Source organism: Coloeus monedula, assembly GCF_965178545.1.
Source record: "Coloeus monedula genome assembly, chromosome: 23".
NCBI lineage: Eukaryota > Metazoa > Chordata > Aves > Passeriformes > Corvidae > Coloeus > Coloeus monedula.
Genome location: NC_138803.1, coordinates 2790777 through 2811587, shown reverse-complemented (window position 1 = coordinate 2811587; position 20811 = coordinate 2790777). Strand labels below are relative to the sequence as shown.

The following is a 20811-nucleotide window of genomic DNA, read 5'->3' as shown; positions in this document are numbered from 1 at the left end:
CCAGTTTTTCCACGCTGGTTTTGAACAGGTGACGGTTCCTCAGGTGTTTTCTCTGTTCCACCTAATGGGTTTAGATGGGAGTTGTTGAACTCTGTCCCAAGGAAGGCAAATTAACCCCTCCAGGAAGGGGATAGACGTGTTAGAGAAGGGATCTGCTCTCCTCCCCCCAACTTTATTCCATCTCTCTCTTTCTCAGCAGGGGCGATTTTCTTTCTTCTTCTTTTTTTTTTCCTCCTTTTTTTTTTTTTTATCTCATCCCTTCGCCTTTTCATGAGACTCTTCCAAACCTACGTACCTGTCCTTCCGCAGGATAGTAGCCCTGCCCCGACCCCGATCCCACCACCGGGCGCTGGGAAGAGTTTAGCATAAGGATTTCTTTTAAAGCCCAATATGACAGTTGCTACTGGAGATCCTGCAGATGAAGCTGCAGCTCTTCCCGGTCACCCGCAGGACACGTACAACCCTGAGACCGACCATGAGTGCTGTGAGAGGGTGGTCATTAACATCTCGGGGCTGCGCTTCGAGACGCAGCTCAAAACACTTGCCCAGTTTCCAGAGACCTTACTAGGGGATCCTAAAAAGAGGATGAGATATTTCGACCCTCTCCGGAACGAGTATTTCTTTGACCGGAACAGACCCAGCTTCGATGCGATTTTGTACTACTACCAGTCCGGGGGGAGGTTGCGGCGGCCGGTCAACGTGCCCTTAGACATCTTCTCCGAAGAGATCCGCTTCTACGAACTGGGGGAAGAAGCCATGGAGATGTTTCGGGAGGATGAAGGCTACATCAAGGAAGAGGAGAGGCCGCTGCCTGAGAATGAGTTTCAGAGACAAGTGTGGTTGCTCTTTGAGTACCCCGAGAGCTCAGGCCCTGCCAGGATTATAGCTATTGTCTCCGTCATGGTGATTTTAATCTCCATCGTCAGCTTTTGCCTGGAAACATTGCCCATTTTTCGGGATGAGAACGAAGATATGCACGGCAGCGGGCTGAGCCATCCCCCCTACTCCAACAGCAGCATGGGGTACCAGCAGTCCACTTCTTTCACAGACCCCTTCTTCATCGTGGAGACACTTTGCATCATCTGGTTCTCCTTCGAGTTCTTGGTGAGGTTTTTCGCCTGCCCCAGCAAGGCTGGTTTTTTTACCAACATCATGAACATTATAGACATCGTAGCCATCATTCCCTATTTCATCACCTTAGGGACGGAGCTGGCCGAGAAGCCGGAGGATGGTCAGCAGGGCCAGCAAGCCATGTCCTTGGCCATCCTCAGAGTCATCCGCTTGGTGCGGGTCTTCAGGATCTTCAAGCTCTCCCGGCACTCCAAGGGGCTGCAGATCCTGGGACAGACTCTCAAGGCCAGCATGCGGGAGCTGGGCCTCTTGATATTTTTCCTCTTCATCGGCGTCATCCTCTTCTCCAGCGCCGTCTACTTTGCCGAGGCCGACGAGAGCGAGTCCCAGTTCCCGAGCATCCCCGATGCCTTCTGGTGGGCTGTGGTTTCCATGACGACTGTTGGCTACGGAGACATGGTCCCCACGACCATCGGGGGGAAAATAGTGGGTTCCTTGTGTGCCATCGCTGGCGTATTAACGATTGCCTTACCCGTGCCCGTCATAGTGTCTAACTTCAATTACTTCTACCACCGGGAGACCGAGGGAGAGGAGCAGGCTCAATATTTGCAAGTAACCAGCTGCCCAAAGATCCCCTCTTCCCCTGACCTAAAGAAAAGCAGAAGTGCCTCTACTATTAGTAAGTCTGATTATATGGAGATTCAGGAAGGTGTAAACAATAGCAATGAGGATTTTAGGGAGGAGAACTTGAAGACAGCCAATTGCACCCTAGCTAACACAAACTATGTGAATATCACCAAAATGCTAACCGATGTCTAGTCGCTAAAATCTAGTCCCGTATTTAAAGCTGAAGTGGAACAATTGCAGATATTGAGTGCTGCTCTGCATTGTAGTTAATACAGTATTTTCTACGGTGTATATTTGGTTCTGCATGGGAAGCAATAGCTGTGTAAGTGACTTTTAATCTTTGATTTCCACACCGAATAAGCGTCCGTGCAAAAAAAACCCAACAAACCCAAACCATTTTGTTGCCCTTCTCCCATCCCAGGCTCGTGGGTTTCCAAAGATACGGAGGGGACGGGCACTTCGAGCAGCGGGATGGGGATGCAAGGGGCAGGTCCGGGCCATCCCAGGGTGCCACGAATCCCGGTCCCTGTCCTGGGTGACAGCCAGCTTCTAGGCACGGGGAACAGCTGGGAAAGGTCAGGCAGAGCTTCCTGAAGGGCCGCTGCAGGCGTGGGGCCGGATTGCTGGAGGGCTCGAGTTCCTGCCCCGGGAAAGCCAAGCGCGAACGCGTCGCCCGGCTCGTGTTTCATAACTGAAATGCTGCATGCTGCAATAGTTTCAGCCACTGCAGTGTGCCAGTGTGAGGCCCAGGGGAGGGATAATTAGTGTGACAGCACATTATTTATTAAGTCTTAAATTTTCTATGCGAGGCATCGGGAGGGACGAGTAAATAAATCAAGAGCTTGGAATTTATTTATTTATTTAGATGACACTTCCATCATCAATATTTCCAGGATCACCAAAGACACCTCCACTGACACATTGAAAATGAGTTGGAAAAAGCATCTTTTTTTATATCTATATATAAAACTGGAGCAACTATGCTGTGGCCTATAATATATTTATACTGCAGTGAAATTTAACCAGTAATACAGTACAGCTGCATGGATATTTGTTGCATGAATCTGAATATTTAATACACACACAAATATATATTTTCTTAGTAGACTATACAGTATTCATGTTTATAGTGTTTATAGATTCTCCAGTGGCTCGAAGGAGATTCATGGGAGTTTAAAAAATCTCCATTACAGTTAAAAACCGGATGGGGAAGGCATGTGCTGACAACAGTTGGATAGATAACAGGGCAAAGCCTGAGAGATAACAAGGCAAAGCCTGAGTGTCCGAGCATCCAGACACAAGAGCCAACGAATGCAAGCCAGGGAAGGTGAGCTGGAAGTTAAACACCTGCGCTCATTATGGGGCGAGTAATTAGTCATTAATCCTGGTGTCAGGAGCAGAAACCGCGGCGGATCGGAGAGGGCACGAGGAGCAGGTGGAATAGCAGGTTCCAGCTCTCCTGACTTGTTTGTTCAGCAGTTTTCAGCCTTTCCCATAGAATTCCCGTGTGTGTGTGTGTATAGATATTTGGAGAGCGACTACAGGGCCGAATCCTCAGCAAACAGAGCGCTCGGGGCATCGAGGACTCCCTGGCTCAGGGCTGCTGGGATGGTGGGACATGGGCTGGAGCAGGGTGACCTGTCCCTGGAGCTCATGGCATCCCCGGGGCAAGGTGCGTTTTGGGCTTGAAAGCTCCTTTTCAACCACGTAGAGCCTCAGGGCTGGGGGTTTATTCCTTTCTGATGGAGCGGGCACGTGCTGAGGTGGGCTGGATCTGAGCTGGCACCTCTGAGCCTTTGCTTTGCCTTCTTCCAGGGTGTTTAGAGTGGTGGGTCGAGGTGCAGAGAGCCCGAGGTTCTCCCTCTTCTTCATCCCCGCTGTTATTTGGGGATGGGTGAGAGCTGTTGATCCATGGGGAATCTCACCTGCTTTTCCCATCCCTCTGTGGGTTTCCTTCTGTTTTCCCCATTGCTGACAATCCCCAGGGAGAGGTGCCCTGTTCCTCTTCCAGGTCAGGGGAGAGGGATGAGAATCCCTGCCAAGGTCATGGTGGAGCAAAGCCTCCCTGGGCTGTGGAATGGGGCTCAGTTGGGGTGAATTTGGGCTGAACCAGGGCACGATCAGCCCTGAAACATTGCGGAAAGGGTGAGCACAAGGAGCTTGGCGAGGGGTCAGCAAGACCCTTCCTTCCGCAGAGAGGAAACCTCTGCTCCTGACAATAATCCAACCGGTGCTAAAGTATCTACAGCAATGGCTCCAAATGCTGCTCCAGGGCAGGATCCATCTTGTGCTGACAGGGCTCCTCTGGGCCAGGTGGAATCACTCCTCACTTTTATTTGATTGATTCATTGATTAATTGATTCAGGCCTGGCTATCATTATTTCCAAGTGTCCATGGTTTGTGCATGGCAGTCTCTGCTTCTGCATGGGACAGAGGACCAGCAGCACCCATGTGCTGGGGTTCAGGGGCATTCAGGTCCCCGGCCTGTCTTTAATTGGATCTCGTTAATTGGGAGCCCTGCACTCCCACTTTGCTGTGGCAGCTTGGGAATGGGAGACACTGAAGCCCCTTCACGCACACACACAAAGAAGCCAGCGCAACCAAAAGCAATAAATCTTGAGTTCTGAAGCTCATCCCGTTGGACGGGACAGGGCTGGCGAGAGTCACTGGCTCAGGCACGATTCCCAGGGCTGTCATCCAACTTCCATGGATCCGGCTCGTGGTGGGACATGAGCTCGCACGGGGGAGCTGCCTGATGTGCTGGGATGCTGCTCGCCCACCTCTGGGCACCCTTTGCACCAGGGGATCCCATTCCCACTCAGGGTTGAGGTGTTTTGCTGGTGGTTTTGCTGCAGGTGTTGTGGAGGGTGCTGGCACTCGCTGACACTTTGCGAAGTGCCCGGTTGTTTAACGCCCGTGGGCTTGGGGTGGTTTGGGGAGCGTTGGCCAAAGCATTGGGTGGGTGTTGTCATGGCTTGGTGAGGAGGAAGGTGAGGTTTTGTGGGGTTCTGGGCACGGTGTTCCTGTGGGCTTTGCAAGGCCAGGCAGGAGGGGAGAGCGGATCCGTGAGCACCATCCAAACTTTCAAACCCACTCTCCAAGCTGGCGGGTCCTGGCTGCCTTGGGAAGCTCCACAGTCACTCAGCAGGGGCGAACGGGGACGAAGAGTGAGAGGCCACACTCCTGATGTCACTGACATGCCCCATGGCGAGGGCCAGCACAGCCAGTCCCGTCCTTAGGACAGATCCGGCACCTCCTGCACTGACCCTGGCAGATGCTCCTGGGGAAAACGAGCCCTGGTGGGAGAGCGGCTCTGGGCTGCCCTTGTTTGGGGCACAAGGAAAATGCCCAGGATCAGTGCTCAGATGTTTGGCTCAGGGTGGGAAGGGTTGGCGAGGGCCGTGCCTGGGAGGGATCCGTGAGCCCCCACGGAGCAGAAGGGTCCAGATTTCTGCCTCGCACAGAGAAACGGTTCCCCTATAGCTTTTAATGGGATTTGTGCCTGCAGGTCGGAGCTCTAGTGCTATTTCTAGCTTTGCTTCTGACTCACTGATGTGATCTTGAACCAGTTTTTCAGGAGGAGACTGTGATATTTTTTCTTTTTTTTTCTTAATTTTTTCTTGAGGAATTTGGTTTGAGAGACTCTGGGCCTGTTTCTGTGGAGATGCTGAGCATCCCAATCTCCTCCTGCCTCTGAAAGGTGCAAAAATGAGCTGCAAAGTGGCTCAGACTGGGGATGCTAAATTAGGGACTGGGGAAGGGGAGGGTCCCAGAGCTGTGTTGGATTTCATCAGACCTCTAAACAGAGGTAGTCTGGTTCCTTTCCTCCTCATGAGGAGCCATTTCCCTCTCTCTAAGGCTGGAATGGAGGACTGGAGCTCTCTGGTCTGTGGAGGTGCTCCTGGCTCGGCACCCGGAGGAGGCAGCGCCTCTATTTTAGTTTTAGCCACTGTGCCACAGTTTTGGAGAGATGGAAAGCTGTGATTACAGGGCGGGTTGTCTTCTAACACCCAACCTCGTGCCCAAGCCTGCAGGCCGCCCATCAGCCCTTTCAAATCTTCCAGAATATCTGCTGAGGGCAATGGGGTGAGGCTCGTGTACCAGCTGGATGCTTCCAAGTGATTAGGAAAAAATGATCTCTCTGGAGCACTGTGTTTTATTGGGAAAATTAATCTCTGCAGCGACTGTGTCAGAGTCCCACAGATTTGAATATTGAGCTATAAGAAGAAAAGGATCTCTGGATTGGCGTTATGAGAGTGTGGCACGTGGGTGTATAAATATGGGCATATTTGTGCACAAATACACAGAAGGAGAGAAAAAGACAGAGGAGGAGGAGGCATTTCAGGAAGGACCTCGCTTTGTTATCAGATAATTCCTGGGTCAGCCCTTGAAACTGCTGCCAAAATCTTGTAGCTTTTCCAGAGCTTGCAATACACTCGGGGATGGGTGCAAGCAGAGGAGATCTGGATCTCACCTTGGGAGCGGGAGCATCCTGAGGGACTGGTGGCATTCAGCTCCTCGCACCCCTCTGTGAGCAGCAGCTCTGCAGTGTCTCTGTTCCCAGCCCCAGCTCCCGGCTTGGGCCAGTCACGGCCATTTCTGTGACTGTGCAGGGAAAGCCAAGCAGAAGTTGAAGGGGTTTGGTGGAGATGCAGGTGCTGTGCTGCACTGCGTGGGGTTTGGGGTTACCGTTTGTAATGGTTGGGTTTTAGGTCTCTTAAATTATGGTGACTTTTGGGTCCCAGTGTGGCAGGTCCTGTTCTGGAGCCAGGGTAGGTTTATCACAGAATCCTGGAATGGTTTGGGTTGAAGGGACCTTAAAGCTCACCTTGTTCCACCCCTGCCATGGGCAGGGACACCTTCTACTATCCCAGCTTGCTCCAAGCCCTGTCCAACCTGGCCTTGAAACCTTATCTCAAGATCTTTACCGTGAGACCTCATCCCGAGGTCTGCATCCCTGGGGGTAGTTCTCCATGGCAGTTATCCGTGGTGGTCACCCATGGGAGCTGGTCACTGTGCTGCCAGGGTGAAGAGGCCTGAGGAAAGGCAGACTTGAGTCAACCCCAAACCATTTTGGTTTGCACTCACATTAAGGCTGTGGCTCTGTCCTCACACCCTTGGCAGTATTTGACCTCCATGTGACACATCCCTTGGTCCCTCCTGTTGGGGACCAGCCCCTGCCAGGGGCCCCAAGGGGGGACAAGGGTTCCCCCCAAGCACCAGCCACTGCTCCACCCTTCCCCAGCCCTGCCAGCACCCCCAGCCTCGGTGTCCCCGTGATGTTTCTGCATTTGGCTGCCCAAAGTTCACCCCCCTGCTCAGACCCGGCAGCTCCGACCCTGCTGCATCCCGTCAGGGGAAGAGGGCCCAGCCCAGGGGTGAAGCAGCCCTGGGAGCACAGCACTGATTTACACCCCGGGGACAGGATCCCCCAGCCCAGTTGTGTATGATGAGAGATAAATCCCTTATTCATGTTTCCCCTCCAGAGAGGGGGTGGTTTGGCTTGTAGGAGCTGCTGGACATTGTGTAACCACACCAGGTCCACGCACATGGACCCACCACATCTCCTCCCCAGCCCTGCCTGGCTGTCCTGAGCTTGGGGTTGGTCTTCTGGGGTTTGGTTTTTTTGATGATTATTATTTTTTATTTTTTTCTGCTGCCTATAAGGTGTAATTATCCATTTGCACTTGCTCCCTCATTGTTTGAGACTGTGCTCTTGTCCTCCAATGTCATCCCCGAAGCGCAAGGGGAAAAAATGGGTATTGGATCAACCCTGCATGTGGTGCCTAATTTGAGCAAATCAATAGGAAGAGGAAATCCAAGAAGGACTCATCCTAAGGATGCTGGAGCTGAACCTTTTGTTTCCATGGTTACGGGAGAAATGGGACCAGGAATGGAGAGAGGCCTATAAACTGTTAAAGGAGGACTCGTGGGAATTTCAAGTCATTTAACCATGCGTTTGCTAGACACAACTTTAGACACCAGCTGGATCCGAATTGCACAGTGTTTATAGAAATTCCTGCTTTATTGACGGCCGGGGGGTGCGTGGGAAGGGGCAGGGGGCCCCCGAGTCAATAAGGCTGCCCGTTGTATATAGATATACAGAGCTGTGTACATACATCTCCAAATGAGCATTTGCTGTCTGGTTTATCATCAGTGTATATAATTTATTCTTCACAGAGTATCACAATTTTTGTAAATATCGGCACTAATTAAGAGAAAATAAATATGTATATTATTGAGGAGTTATTTTGATATCAGTTCTGTGGAGGGTGGGAGAGGAAAAAGACAAGTAATTATGTTTTTGATATGTTTTTCTCTACAACTAAACCCTCTGTGAGAAGAGAAAGAAACAGCCTGAACCCGGGGAAATCAGTTTGTGCTCCACCATCAGCCAGTCTGCAGGGGCAGAGTCCCAAAAACCCCTGGGAGGAGGAGCTGATGGGTCTCAGTGATGGACATCGGACACGCTGCATGGTGTGTACGGCATTCCCACGGGAGTTGCTCCCAAAAAGCTCCAGCAGCAACGCCAGCGGAGGGGAAGGGGCTGGAAACCGGGTCAAGCCCATGTTCCCCATGGTTCCCCACTCCTCCAGCTTGGATATCAGCCACATCCACACAGGTAACAGGGAATGGGTGGTGCAGCGGATCAATCTGCTCTTGGGAAACTTGTGGGCACCCAGTGGATGGTTTTTGGAAGTAAGTGATCCCTCTTGGAAGAGGGAGAAGCAAACAGACAGGGATGGTGCTGGTAGCACATCATCCGTGGGATTGTATCCCTGGAGATGTCTCCTGGTAGGATCTCGAGAAGGAAACAGGGATGGGATCCCTGGGATGGCTTCAGCTGTCCTTGCAGAGGAAGGGTTGGTTTGCCCATCCCCAGGGAACAACTGCAACAATATTTTCTCTTGCTCTTTCATCTCCTCTCCCACGAGCACCTTGGGGCAGCAAAGAGCGGGGAGGGTGTTCGGGGCCCTTGGTTCTTGTGGTTTGGGGTTTGCCCATTTGCTTGGTGGCTTTCACAGGCAACGTGGCTGCTGCTCTGGGCTTCCCTTCTCACGGGGAGAACCCGCTCTGTGCTCAGAGGATGGAGGTGAAGTGCAAGGAGAACAAAGAGATTCTCCTTCTCCCATGGATGGGTTGGTCCTGCTTGGCTCTGGGACGTGGCACCACGCGGTAACTCAGGGGTTAGTGCCAAACCTCCTTCTCAACCACCCCAAACCCCTCGTACTGGTCATGGAGGAGCCCCTGGTGTGGGGCTCAGAGTCGAGTCTTGGGTTCAAGCATCACTGTGTGAGCCAGGGGATGTCACGTCCCATTCCGTGCCTCAGTTTCCCTGTCTGTAACACAGTTTGCTAAGCTGGACCCAGCAAATTGCAAATCTTAATTCTATATTAGGACAGTGAAAATGCTCAAATGGGCGGCTGAACCCATGGATGGGTCTTGTTGGGGGCAGAAGAGGTGTTCAAGAGCAGCCAGTTATGAACATTTACGTGTGGAAAGCCATTGGAGTGCACAAAAGGTAACAGAAGTATTTATGGGCGGCGCACCCTGAGGGAAGTGTCACACCGTGAGCTGTAGAGCTGAGTGGAGGCAATCCCCAAACTGGGCCACTCTGTGCTCCTCAGCCCCGTTTCCAAGCCCAGGAGAGGCTCCAGCTGGCTCTGGCAGATGCTGAACCCTTCCCTTATCGGAGTCCTGTTGGCTTGTGGGCTCATAAATATCTAAGCACAAAGTGGTACAAGGAGTTTTCAGCAGAGGTTGCTCTGCACGGGCTCTCAGGGCGATGGCAGCAGAGGCTGCGAGGCAGACACCGTAATTATTTTAAATTGCCGGGCTGTCAGCATGCGGCACCAGCCCAGCCGCGCTCCGAGGATGCGGGAGATGCCATCAGGGGTGTGCATCCTCCCCCAGCTGAGCTGCTTGGGCTTTTACACCGTTCAAAGAGGCCAGGAGAGGCTGGGAGAATCACCCAGCGAGGTGGAGACCTCCCCGCTCCCAGACAGCTCTTTCCCCCCCCAGATCGGCGTCTCCCTGCTCGTGATCCCGACTGTGGCGAGCGGCCGATCCCTGCCGAGCACAGCCTGGCTGGTTCTGCTGTGCTCACTGACCTGCTTTCTGCCACTTTCCTTGCCGAGTGTCGCCTCTCTGGCAGCCAAAACCCCACAAAACCTCTCACAGATCCGCTCCGGAGCTCACAGAGACCCCCGAGGTGGGCACGGGGTGCTCCCCACCGCGCATTTCGCAGGAGCTCCTCTCCCTGCTGAGCGGCTCAAGCCCTCCAAATCCTGCCCATTTCCATCGAGGAAGGACAGGACTCAAGTGCCAAGAAAGCACTACCTCTGCTGCTTCTCCTGGAAAGCTCGGGATGCTCAAACCCCATTACAGCCCATCGTGTGTGCCCCAGGGACCAGCAGGAATTTTTAGCCCTCCTGACAGCCTGTGAGCAAACCTGCTTCCATTTGGCAAAGTGGACACTCGGATCCTGAAAGCAGCTCCTGGGCCGGAGCTGAGAGGAGGCCATTAACTAAATGCTGAGAGTGGGGAAGGGAAAGTGATCCCAGAGCCAGGGATGCTGCCGCCCTCCCGGTGGTGCTCTGGGGCTTTCTGGGGTGGTGGGGCTCAGGTGGGAGCTGGTGCTGAGTTGAACCATCACTGCTGCAGTGCTGGTGATTCCAAAGAGCCTTAACCAGGCAGCTGGGTACAAAACATTCGCAAGGGTGGGCGTGTGAAGCGGGGCCCCCACAGTCTATCTTTAGGTAACCTCTAGGCAAAGGTTCGGAGCTTGCACAGCTTCGAGATGAACGTTTATCCTGCAGCTCTGGAAATCAGGCCAGGTCTCTCTTTCTCCTTCCCACTTCCTCCTTGCTCCTTCTTCTCCCTCCCTTGCATTTGCACTGGGTGTTGAAAAACCTATTCCTGGGAGCAGCTCTCTCATCTGCACCTCGGCACGATGTCCAGAGCGGGAGAAGGGGGGCTTAGGCAAGGGAGAGCAATATTTGGGTGTATTAAATATGAACCTGTGTGTTTACAGAGTCAGAATTAGCATTAGGGCAGACAAGTAAGACCCAAGGACTAAAGCCAGGTCTACCCAAATATCAGAGCTCCCCCAGTACTGAGGCTCCTTGTTCCAATGTCACCCCAATCTCATGGAGAAGGCACTTGGTGCCGGCCTCAGCCTGGAGTGCCTGAGGTCCTGCTTGGACATCACAGTGCCCTGAGCCTTCCTGTGCTGGGAACAAGCCATGGTGAGACTGCCTCAGCTTTTTAATCCAAAAAAATAGTGGGCCCAGGGGACTGGGAAGTTTTTCCCAAAGGCTCAGCAGAAGGTTTGCCCCTCTCCTGCTCTCTCTGGCTGCTGTTGCTGGGCAAAGCTCGCTCACCACCCTGGCTGGGCACATGAGCTGTGGGCGTTGATCCATCCCAGAATTCCATGATGTTCCACAGATGAGTCTTTGGGAGGTTGTTGGTTTAAAGGATGCCTTGCTGAGTTCACAGGGACCCAAGGGGAGGGGGCTGCAGCCCCCGGGTTTGCAGAGAAACCCTGGGGCTGGCGAGAGCTCAGAGTTTGTTTTGCTGCTTCTTTAATGCAGCCGAAACCAGCTCCTGGCAAGAGCCACGTGGGGGTTTGGGGAGCTGGAGATGCCAAGGTCACCCTGCTCTCACATCCACACGAGCCCAGCCCGGCACAGCCCCCCCCTGCCCCCGCAGCTGCCGTGACCTCCCTCCCCCGAGCACCTCTGGGGCCGCGGGCACAGGGCAGGGTCAGGCCCCGGGGACGTGGCTTTACCCAGGGAGAGGTGAAGGTTTGGGGCGGGCAAGGGAAGCAGAACAAATCTCTTCTGCCAGGCACCTGCTCCCTGCCTCCGCAGAAGTGCCAACGGCGCAGCGTTTGAGAGCAGAGCCTTTTCCGCTTAGGAGCGGGGTTGTCTTCCACTGTCCTTTTATCCTTGGCTAATTAAAGGCAAATCTGAGCCGAAGGAACGCAGTTCTTCATAGCTGAGCTTTAATAACTAGAAAGTGGCTGCAAATGCTTGGAGGCAGCTGCAGAAATCCTGGGCAGAAATAGCATTTTTATCTTGCAGCTTTACCAGCTTTGGCTCTGGGGATAATAAATTTCTGAGTTGTAGAAGGAGGCAACAGCGGATACAGCCCCGTATCGTCCGAGTTTACCAAAGCATCAGTTGGATGGATCAGCTGAACTCCCAAGTCCTCCCTGAGCAGGACAGCAGAGATCCCATGGCAGGGGATTGGAACAAGGTGACCTTTAAGGTCCCTTCCATCCCAAACCGTCCTGTGACTCCATGAGATTACGAGGCCATGGTGAGGTGCCACCAGTCCCTGGGGGTGCTGTGGGGAAGGGCTGGAGTGAATCCTGTCCCAGCAAACAAAGGTGTCTGCTGCTCCCTGGGCAGCTGGTTCTGGATCCAAGTCCTCTGATCCCAAGGAGGTGTCTGCAGGCAGCTGGATCCCATCTGGGACCAGCATCACCCAGCTCCAGCTGTTGGAGGGGAAGGTGAGGGAGGCTGGTCCCATGTCCCGGATGTTGGGTGAAATGTTTTAAATGGATCCTGTGGAGCTTAAAACCAGGCTGGAAGGTGGAAAATGTGAAGGAAAGGTGGATCATGGCTCTTGCCTTCCCCTTTTGCTGCAGCTGCTCTCTGCCCCCTGCCAGCCCTGCACGGTGGGAGGGCTTTGCTCCAAACCTCATGTTTTATCCCTGCGGGAGGACTGGGCAGCACCAGCAGGAAGAAGCAGGGCTGGAAGTTGATTTTTCAGCTTCAGATATCCAAACCCAAGCAGTCTGGTCTGCTGGGGTCGCCTGGGGCTCAGTGTGCTCCATGGAGAGACTGGCACCTCGGAGGGATGGAGGGATGAGGCTCCCCTTGGCTGTTGGCCTCCCTCCAGCAACTGCACAGATGGCTGCAACTTCTTCCACTCCCAGACTAGTCTGATCCATGCTCTTGAACATTCACATGCTGGTTATTTCCACTCTGTAAAAGGCAGAAGGAGAATTTAACCCTGAAGGACCTCCATCAAATCAGGAAGAAGGATGCCCTGCACTTGTATAACATCTCCCAGGCAGGCAGCCCACAGCACTTTACTCACAAACGTTTTTAAAGGTTTTGGGTTACTGTAATGCCCTGAAACCCTTAAGGACGAAAAAAGCCCCACAGCAATGGAACATTTCGTATAGCAGGGCATAATTTCATGAAGACAGACACCGAGAAAAGGGATGTGGCATCCAGTAAGGCTGGCAAGGAGCAGGCACGGAGAGTAACTATTATTATTCTGATGCTGATGTTGCGTGGCTCTTACACAGTGCTTTTCATTAGGAGCTCTAAAGTGCTTTAGGAAAGAAGAGACTCAGATGTCTGGGCCGTCTGCAGTGATTTCAGCAGCGGAGGGCAGGCAATGGTCTGCTGCAGAAGCTCTCACTGCAGTTCACTGGTTGCAGGGCAAAGTCCTCCTCTGCTCAGCTCCTAACGGCACTTTAGTTATTCTCCAAGCTTCCAGAAGTCTCCCTGTGCTCCACACAGGGCTGTGGTCCTGACAAACCAGCGCAGAGCTGGGGGACACCCTCCTCACGAGCACCCCCCTCCCCTCCACGCCCCCAGCATTCCCATTCCGCCTGCAACGGATGCAGCAGACGTGCTAAAATCCCGGCATTCCTGATCATTGGAATTGCAGCCTTCCCACAGCGGGAGGAGACACGAGGTCCCTGGGGGAGGACACTTGGTGCGCCACCCCAGAGGGGTTTGTGCTGCCCAAGGACGGAGAGAAAGGGCATCACAAGAGCTCCTGGCACTGCTCTGCGGCACAAATTCTCCTCTGGATTTCCTCCCCGCTCTGGCCGGGGGCCAGCAGGTAACAGGAGCTGCCCTCCACCGTGGCCCTGCGGCTGCCTGGCTCCCAAACACCCGCGCCCATCCCTGCAGCAGCTCCAGCCTCGCAGCCTCCTCGGGGCAGCTCCGTCCTCGCATTCCCGCTGCCTGCAGCACCCGAGGGCAGGGAGGAGCTGCTGGAGGAGAGCTGGATTCCTGTCCTGGCTGAGGGGGAAATACTGCTTGGAAAAGAACAGAAGCCCAGTCCGGGGTGCTCCTGGGTGCTGCTGATGTCCAGCCTGCGGGGGAAGGAGCCTGGATTTGACGTGGGGCAGCACCGGAACTGCCGACTCTGTCGAGGGGGTTTGCAGTGAGCTCAGCCTTGGCCTGGCCTCCCCCACCTGCGGGGACTGAGGGTAGTGGCTGCCTTTGTCCTTTGGCTCCTTAAGCACTGCACTGTTTGGGGGGGAGGGGGGTACCCCAGACCACGCCACATCCATGGGACATGTGCAGGACACATTCCCGTATGTAGGGACACGAAAATACCCCCATTAAATCCCAGTGAGCACTGGTTTGAGATCCCTCCCTTCTCTAGCTCAGCCTTAGCGATGATGCTGAAGGGGAAAACAACCCGTGGGTTTAGCTCAAGTGGTTCCCAGGTGGGATAGGGGCACCGTGGGCACGGTGGGGATTGTCACAGCGAGAAAACAATCCCTGTCAGCTCCAGAAAGAGAAGCCAAGACACTTTTGGCCACATTACTTTGGATAAGTGGGACGGCAGTGGGATGTCCTGCTGGTGGGAAAGGGTTTGCTCAGGTGCCTTCTCCCTGGCAGGGGCTGCTCAGGGAAGGCTTGATTCGGCTCTGCGGTGAGATGTGGCTCCCAGGAGCTCGTCCTGTCCCTCCCCAACAGCATCCCAGGAACTCGTCCTCTCCCTCCGCAGCAGCAGCCGCAGAATCGCCGGCTCAGCACAGCGCTGCGGCTCCAGGCTCGAGGATTAGCCACTCATTCGCCATAAATAGAAAATGGGGGGATGCGTTTTAGCGTATGAAATACACCCCGAGAGGCCGCTGATGCGCAGGAAGATGAGTGTGTCCTGTCGATCCCTGTCCTCACCCCGCTCCCCGCCTCCCTCCCCGCAGAGGTGACCCTCTCACCCTGTGCTGACCCCGCGGCCTGACCCTGTGCCGGGAGCGGGGGATTCATCCCCTGGTGGTGCTTCTCGGCAGGGAGGAGCCCTGGAGCCGGGCTCCCCACCGGGCTGGTCCCCCCCGGACACGTCTCCTGCTCATGGAAGCATTCCCGGGAGAACCTCTCCGATCGGTCTCGGTGTTGGAAGCCCCGTTACGGTCAGCAGAGAGAAACTCCTCCGCGTGATTCATCCGGCTTAATTTAGCCGTTTGCCTCGGGGTAAGAAGAGGAAAGCCTGAAAAGAACCTGGTTTTCTGTATTTGTGGTGGAAGGAGTCAGCGAAACAAGCCCAGATGGACCATAGATGCCCACTCCTGGTGCAAGGGGTGCCACTCGGATTTCCAGGGTGTCAGTGCCTGGAAGACCCTTATTAAGACCTGACTGTGTGGGATGGGATGACTTTGATATGCCCAGGCAGAGCAGAGCTGAGATGTGGAGTTTCCATGACTGTAACTGCTTCCCATCAGCAGCTCCATGCTTGGATCCATATTTTCATGGTGGAGCCATAAGGACATTTCCCTCCACACTCTCAGCCAGTGCCTTTCATGCCTACAGAGAAGAGAGGAGACCCCTCTGGATGCTCCTTTCTGGGCTGCGTGCCTTTGGCGTGCTGGGATGTGCTTTCCCGGCTGCCTGCGCTCCCTCCGTCTGCCGCGGTGGCACCGCGCCCGCGCTCGGCCCGATGCGTTTCCAAGGAGAGCTCCTGCCAAGCCAGGATGGGCTGAATGGGCAACCAGCACAACACTGCGGGTGCCACAGGCCTCAGTGCGGGCATGGGACGCAGGGTTTGGGAGACAGTAAAGTCCTTGCGTGGCTCTGCAGGGTGGCACCTCTTGCACCAACATCGGTGAACCAGCTGGGCTTGTTTCCCTGAATCCTTTCACCAGGAGCGCGCAGAACCAGGTCTTGTCAGGGCTTTGCTGCTGTGTGTGCACGGCTTTCCCGTGTCTGAACTGAGCTGGGGGGTTGATGTGGAGAAAGGCCTCTGTCTCTCCGCTGCCCACGATGGTGCTCTTGGCAGCAAGACCCGATGAAGTTCTCCCGGGAATGCCCCTGCGTGTGAGAGATGAAGGCATGGGTCAAGGGCTCCATGCTCCCATCTTTCCCCACCCCACATAGAAGTCATCTTCTTGTATCCTCGAGTCATCCCTGCTCGAGCAGCATTTCTGGTGCTGAAGAGAAACCCAGAGGAGCACCAAGGTCCCACCCACGGCAGTGTGAGGGTCAGCAGGGCTTTGGGACAGCTCAGCGCTGCATTTTCTGGGCTACTGAGCTCATTCAAGCACACAGCTCAGACTGCCTTTGGTTCCCAGCACCCCTCTGTCGCCATTCCGGTGTTCCAACCCTGCGCATGTCCCTGGATTTACTCCAATTTTATGCCTGATGAGGCTCAGGCCTTACGCTGCCAGTTAATGGACCTTAAAGTGCCTGGAGATCCCGGCCCTGCTTCCCTGGCTTCATCGAGGGTGGAGTTCCACTGCAGGGGAGTGATGGTGGGAGTGTAGGTGCCCAAATCCCATTGGGATGCTCGGTCCTTTGGGTCCCCTGAGAGTGGGGAGGCTCTTCCCTCTGGGTCCCATGAGAGAGCCCAGGCTCTCCCTGGAGGTGAATATCTCGCACACATTTCCATGCAGGCTCCTAAGCAGGAGCCACAGGATGTCCTTCCTCAGGGTATCCCACTCCTTGCTCTCGGAATATTGGCTGAAGCCCGTGCCCGTGGGATTGGCCTCATGGCCACACATTCCCAAGCCAAGGTGTGTCCTCTCCACCAGATCTGCCTATGAGAGGATTTCTGCACCCAGCAGAGGAGGAAAAGACATTGCAAGGGATCTGATGAGGCATCTGCAGGGAAATGAGGCTGCATCCAAGAGTCTCGGGAGTGAGGAATGTCCTTCTCAGCATGTCCCGATGATGTTTCCACCCTGGAGCAAAGCCATCCATTTTTAGTGACTTCCTGCTTAGGTCTTAAAAGCGTTGGGAAGGATGGGCAGATTTTCAGTGGCCTTGGGAGAGACGAGAAGTCTCACATGGTTCTTCTTCCTATTGATCCAGCCCTCCAGATTATTTTGCCTTGGCTGGCCATTTTTCCTCCCAAAGCCTCTTGCAAGGACGTGGCTCCAGCGGTTCTGCTCCCCTCCCATCTGCTGTTTCCATCAATAAAGGATGAGGGGATGGATCAGTCACTTCCCTCCAACTCCAGCCCTCTCACCCCTGACCATTTGCTGGCTTAAATGGAAACTTCTCCAAACTCTCCTGGAGGATACCGGAGTGCAGCTCCCCTTGGGACACAGTGGGAAAATCTCTCCTTCCCCTTCGATCTCACCCTGGCTTTGACATGGGGCTGGTTACCCTTGCTTGCTCACCTACCCACGGGATCCCATTCCAGTCCCTGGAGTGGGATGAAGAGGTAGCAGAGGGATGGATGTGCTCACTCTGGGGTCCCCCCTGTCAGGACTTGGCCAGGGTAGGGGCTACGCTAAGGCTGCAGGAAAGGAGCTTCTGCCTCTTTTCCTCCCCTGGAAGGTCCTGGGCAAGTTCCTTCAGCACAAATCCTCAGAGAAAAAGGACTTGGTGTCCTGGGAGGCTTTAAAACCCCGCCCCTGCGGCGAGTCACTGTCTGGGGGTGGGCAGGGGCCTTTCCTGGGGGGTGTCCCCCCAGCAACCCCTCCAGATGTGATTGCTGGTGGGGGAAGGAGGACAGGGCCAGGCCAGCAGCCCCAGACTCTGTGCCCCGTCCCCCTGCGTCAGCCTTGCACCGCTCGCCGTGGTTCATGTGCTGCATCTTCCTATTTAGAGGAAATCTATAAACCACTGAGAACAGAGCGAACCCTCCGAGGCCTTCTGCGGACAATTGATCAGCCAAGGCTTTCAGCTCTGTGATTTCTTTTTTTGCCCCTTTTCTCTGTCTTCCTCTGTTCTTCTGAAGCCACCTGGGCTCCCCTTGGGCTCCATCCTGCCCCACCTCCTGTGCAGGGCTACAAAGGCCCACAGCTCATGTCCCTGTGCCCATCAGTCCTGGCATTTTGGGGACAGCTGGAGCCTGCTCAGCAGCCAAGGTCCCACGGAATGGGGATCTGAGCTGCTGGTGGGCTCTGCAGCACTTGATGCAATCTCTGGGCCCAAAGCTGGTGAGGTGCCCCCATGGGGTGCCTCAGCCCACACAGGCTGGTCAAATCTCCCCAGTGGCCCAACTTTTCCCTCCCTCTTCATTTCCAGAGGTGAGAGAGCAACCAAGAGCTGGGAAACCACTCCCAGCTGCCCAGCACTTCTGTGCTTAGTCCATCTGCACTCTCCTTCTCCTTGGTGGGCTCCAAAATCTCTGTGGAAGGGTGGAATAAGCCAAAAGGGCAAAGCCCACCATGCCCCAAGGGTTGGAGGTGTTGCCACCAACCTCAGAGGGAGGAGGAAACCCTGCCCAGACAGCCTAGACCTGCTCTTACACCCAGGAAACCTCCACATCTGGCCTGGACCTGCCACAGCTGCTTCAGCCGCAGGGGCTGGTGCAGAGATTTGAGCCACCCCTGAGCAGGGAATTGGGAAAATGTTTATTTTTCTTCACAGAAAAATGATGACTCATTGACTCAAAGCCTTTTGTTGCTGTTGCTGTTGTGGGAAACATATTGTTTTGATTAATATCTTGGCTTGGGAATGGAGATGAGGAAAAAAAGATTTGAAGTTATCAAAGCATCCCATCAGGAAAATAATCTCTTTTGTTTCAGGTGTTAAGTTGGTTGAGAAAAGGCTTTTAAAGGTTAAACTGAGTTAAAAGCTTGGCTTAAGAGCAACAGTCATTCAAATACCCAAACCGCAAATTTTTTGGTGTCCCAAAGTCTTCATTTACTCTGATTCCAGTGGGATCAGAATCCCCAGATGTGGGAAAGGTGTTTCATGGAATCCCAGAATGGTTTGGGTTGGAGGGGACCTTAACACTCACCCCATTCCACCGCCTGACGTGGGCAGGGACACCTTCCACTGTCCCAGGCTGCTCCAAGCCCCGTCCAACCTGGCCTCGGACACTTCCAGGGATCCAGGGGCAGCCACAGCTGCTCTGGGCACCCTGTGCCAGGGCCTCCACCCTTACAGGGAGGAATTTCGTCTTAATATCTCATCTAAACCTACTCTCTCTCAGTTTAAAACCATTCCCCTTTGTTTCCAGACCAGAAGTTGTGTTTTAAAAAGGATTGAAGGCTCAGGCTCTGTCGAGGTACCTTGGACCTGGTTTTTATCCAAGGATAGCATCAAAGCCTCTGCAGTGATGGAGCTGTAGATCTCAGGGCTGGCATGGGCAGGAGTTGCTGGTGCTGCCTGGTCCCTCCTGCTCTGGTGACAGCTCTGGTGATGGCTGTGGGCCGAGGGCAAAACCCCTCCTGGATTTAATTTGGCCTTTCAGTGGAGGATGATGAAGGAATTTGCAACCAGAGTCTCTGGGGGAGGAGGACCAAGAGCATCACGAGCACGTTTTCATGTGCTGCTGCAGGGAGGCATGGCAGAGTGAAGAGCACTTGGCACATTTCAAACTGCTCTTGCAAAGCTGGAAAGCCCCAGTCCTGGTGAAACCCACTGAAATCCCCAGGAGGGAAATCCCAGAGCTCCAGCAACTGAGCACGTCCCCAGAGGGGCTCAAAGCAGAGCCCTGGGGAGACGTGGAGGCAGGGGGGACGAGGTGGCTGTGGGACACATCAGCTTGGGACCAGGAGTCCCCACCTCTGCAGCCACGGTGGCAATAACTGCTCCAGCAGTGATTTGGGAAGGGTTGTGAGGCACCAAAGTGATGCTGGAGCAGGAGGAGACGCAGCCACTCAGCAGCTGCCCGCGGCCGTGCTGTTCTCCCACACACTGCGAACAAAACCAGCACTGCTGGGATGGGGTTTGTCCCTGGAGGGCGTTCCTGATTCCTGCAGTGAGCTCCCAGGTGCTCCCAACCCATTGGGATTGGGTAAATAACTCGTGTCCAGGCTGGATGCTGCACCGGGAGCTGGGAGACAGCCCAGGATCACACGTGGTCGTTTTAATGTCAGATGTTTTCTTGTTTTCCAGGTGGAGAGCAGAGCGCAGGAAGCTGCAGACCAGAGGAGACAGAATTTGCTGATCTTTTTTTTTTGGCACTCATAAATTCGAGTGAAATTCCACTGAGGTTTTGAGCCAGGGGAAGGCAGCAGAGGAGAGGGGAGGAGAGTTGAACCATGTCCTTTGGATACTCCTGTACCCTACAGTGGGAATACGTTCCTGTCTGAACTGCCTTTTTTGGGGGGGAAGGGCAGAAAGACTTCCAGATTTGCTCCTTATGGAGATATAAATCAGTTTCTCCCCCCTGGAGCTCTCTTGTCCCTTCCCCAGTGTCCACGGAGCCAAAGAAATATCCCCACGGCATCTGCCACCCTCCCTGTGCTCCATCCCCAGCTCATCCCCCTCCGTGGTGCTGCTCCCTGAGCCGGAGGCTCTGCTCAGGTTCATCCTCCCCAAGTTCAGCTCTAGACATCTTGGAGCTATTTAAATATTTACAGCAGACGGTGGTAAAAAAGATTGAACCATGAATTATTCACAGCTTCGCTTTTATCTTGGCAGGGGCTGTTGTGTTGAGCAGGGAGGATCCCTCTGCCGAGGGATGGGCCGTGGTCGGGAATGTGGGGAGGGAGAGAGGGTCTCGGGGTGGGCGAGGGGAAACCGGATGGGCACGGTCAGGCCATGGTGAGATGAACCTGGCACCGATGCCAGAGGGATTTTTCCCTCCTTCCCTGTCTCTCAGCCCAGGGCTGGTGCACGGGAGGACACGCTGGGGCCCCGCTGACGTTCGGGAGCGCGTCAGGGGTGTCCGGCTGTGGCAGAAGCTGCTGGGACCGACGCAAATCCTGCTCCAGGCTTGTCCCTCAGCCTGTGTGGCCCTGAGCAAGGAGGTGACTTCCAAATGGTTTATATCCCACTGAGCTGCCGTGGCTTTGGGCATCCCTGGCACCAGGCGGGCTTGGAACTCACCTGTGTGGCTCGAAGGGCCGCGATTTCTGCAGGCGACGCTGCCCTGGGGAATGTGCTGCAAATCCCTCCCTGTTCCTGCTCACTCCCGAGCGATTTTCCCCAAGGATGCCCACGGAAAGCATCA

The 20811-nt window shown here is 54.5% G+C and overlaps 1 protein-coding gene across 1 annotated transcript; it reads left to right on the top strand.

Annotated features, from left to right (window-relative positions):
* Positions 1-390: 390 nt before the first annotated feature.
* LOC309581422 (potassium voltage-gated channel subfamily A member 2) lies at positions 391-1890 on the top strand (the record flags this gene model as incomplete). Its single annotated transcript, XM_082296025.1, has 1 exon — positions 391-1890. One exon carries the CDS (start codon positions 391-393, stop codon positions 1888-1890), a length of 1500 nt encoding a protein of 499 aa, XP_082152151.1.
* Between the last annotated feature and the right edge of the window lie 18921 nt (positions 1891-20811).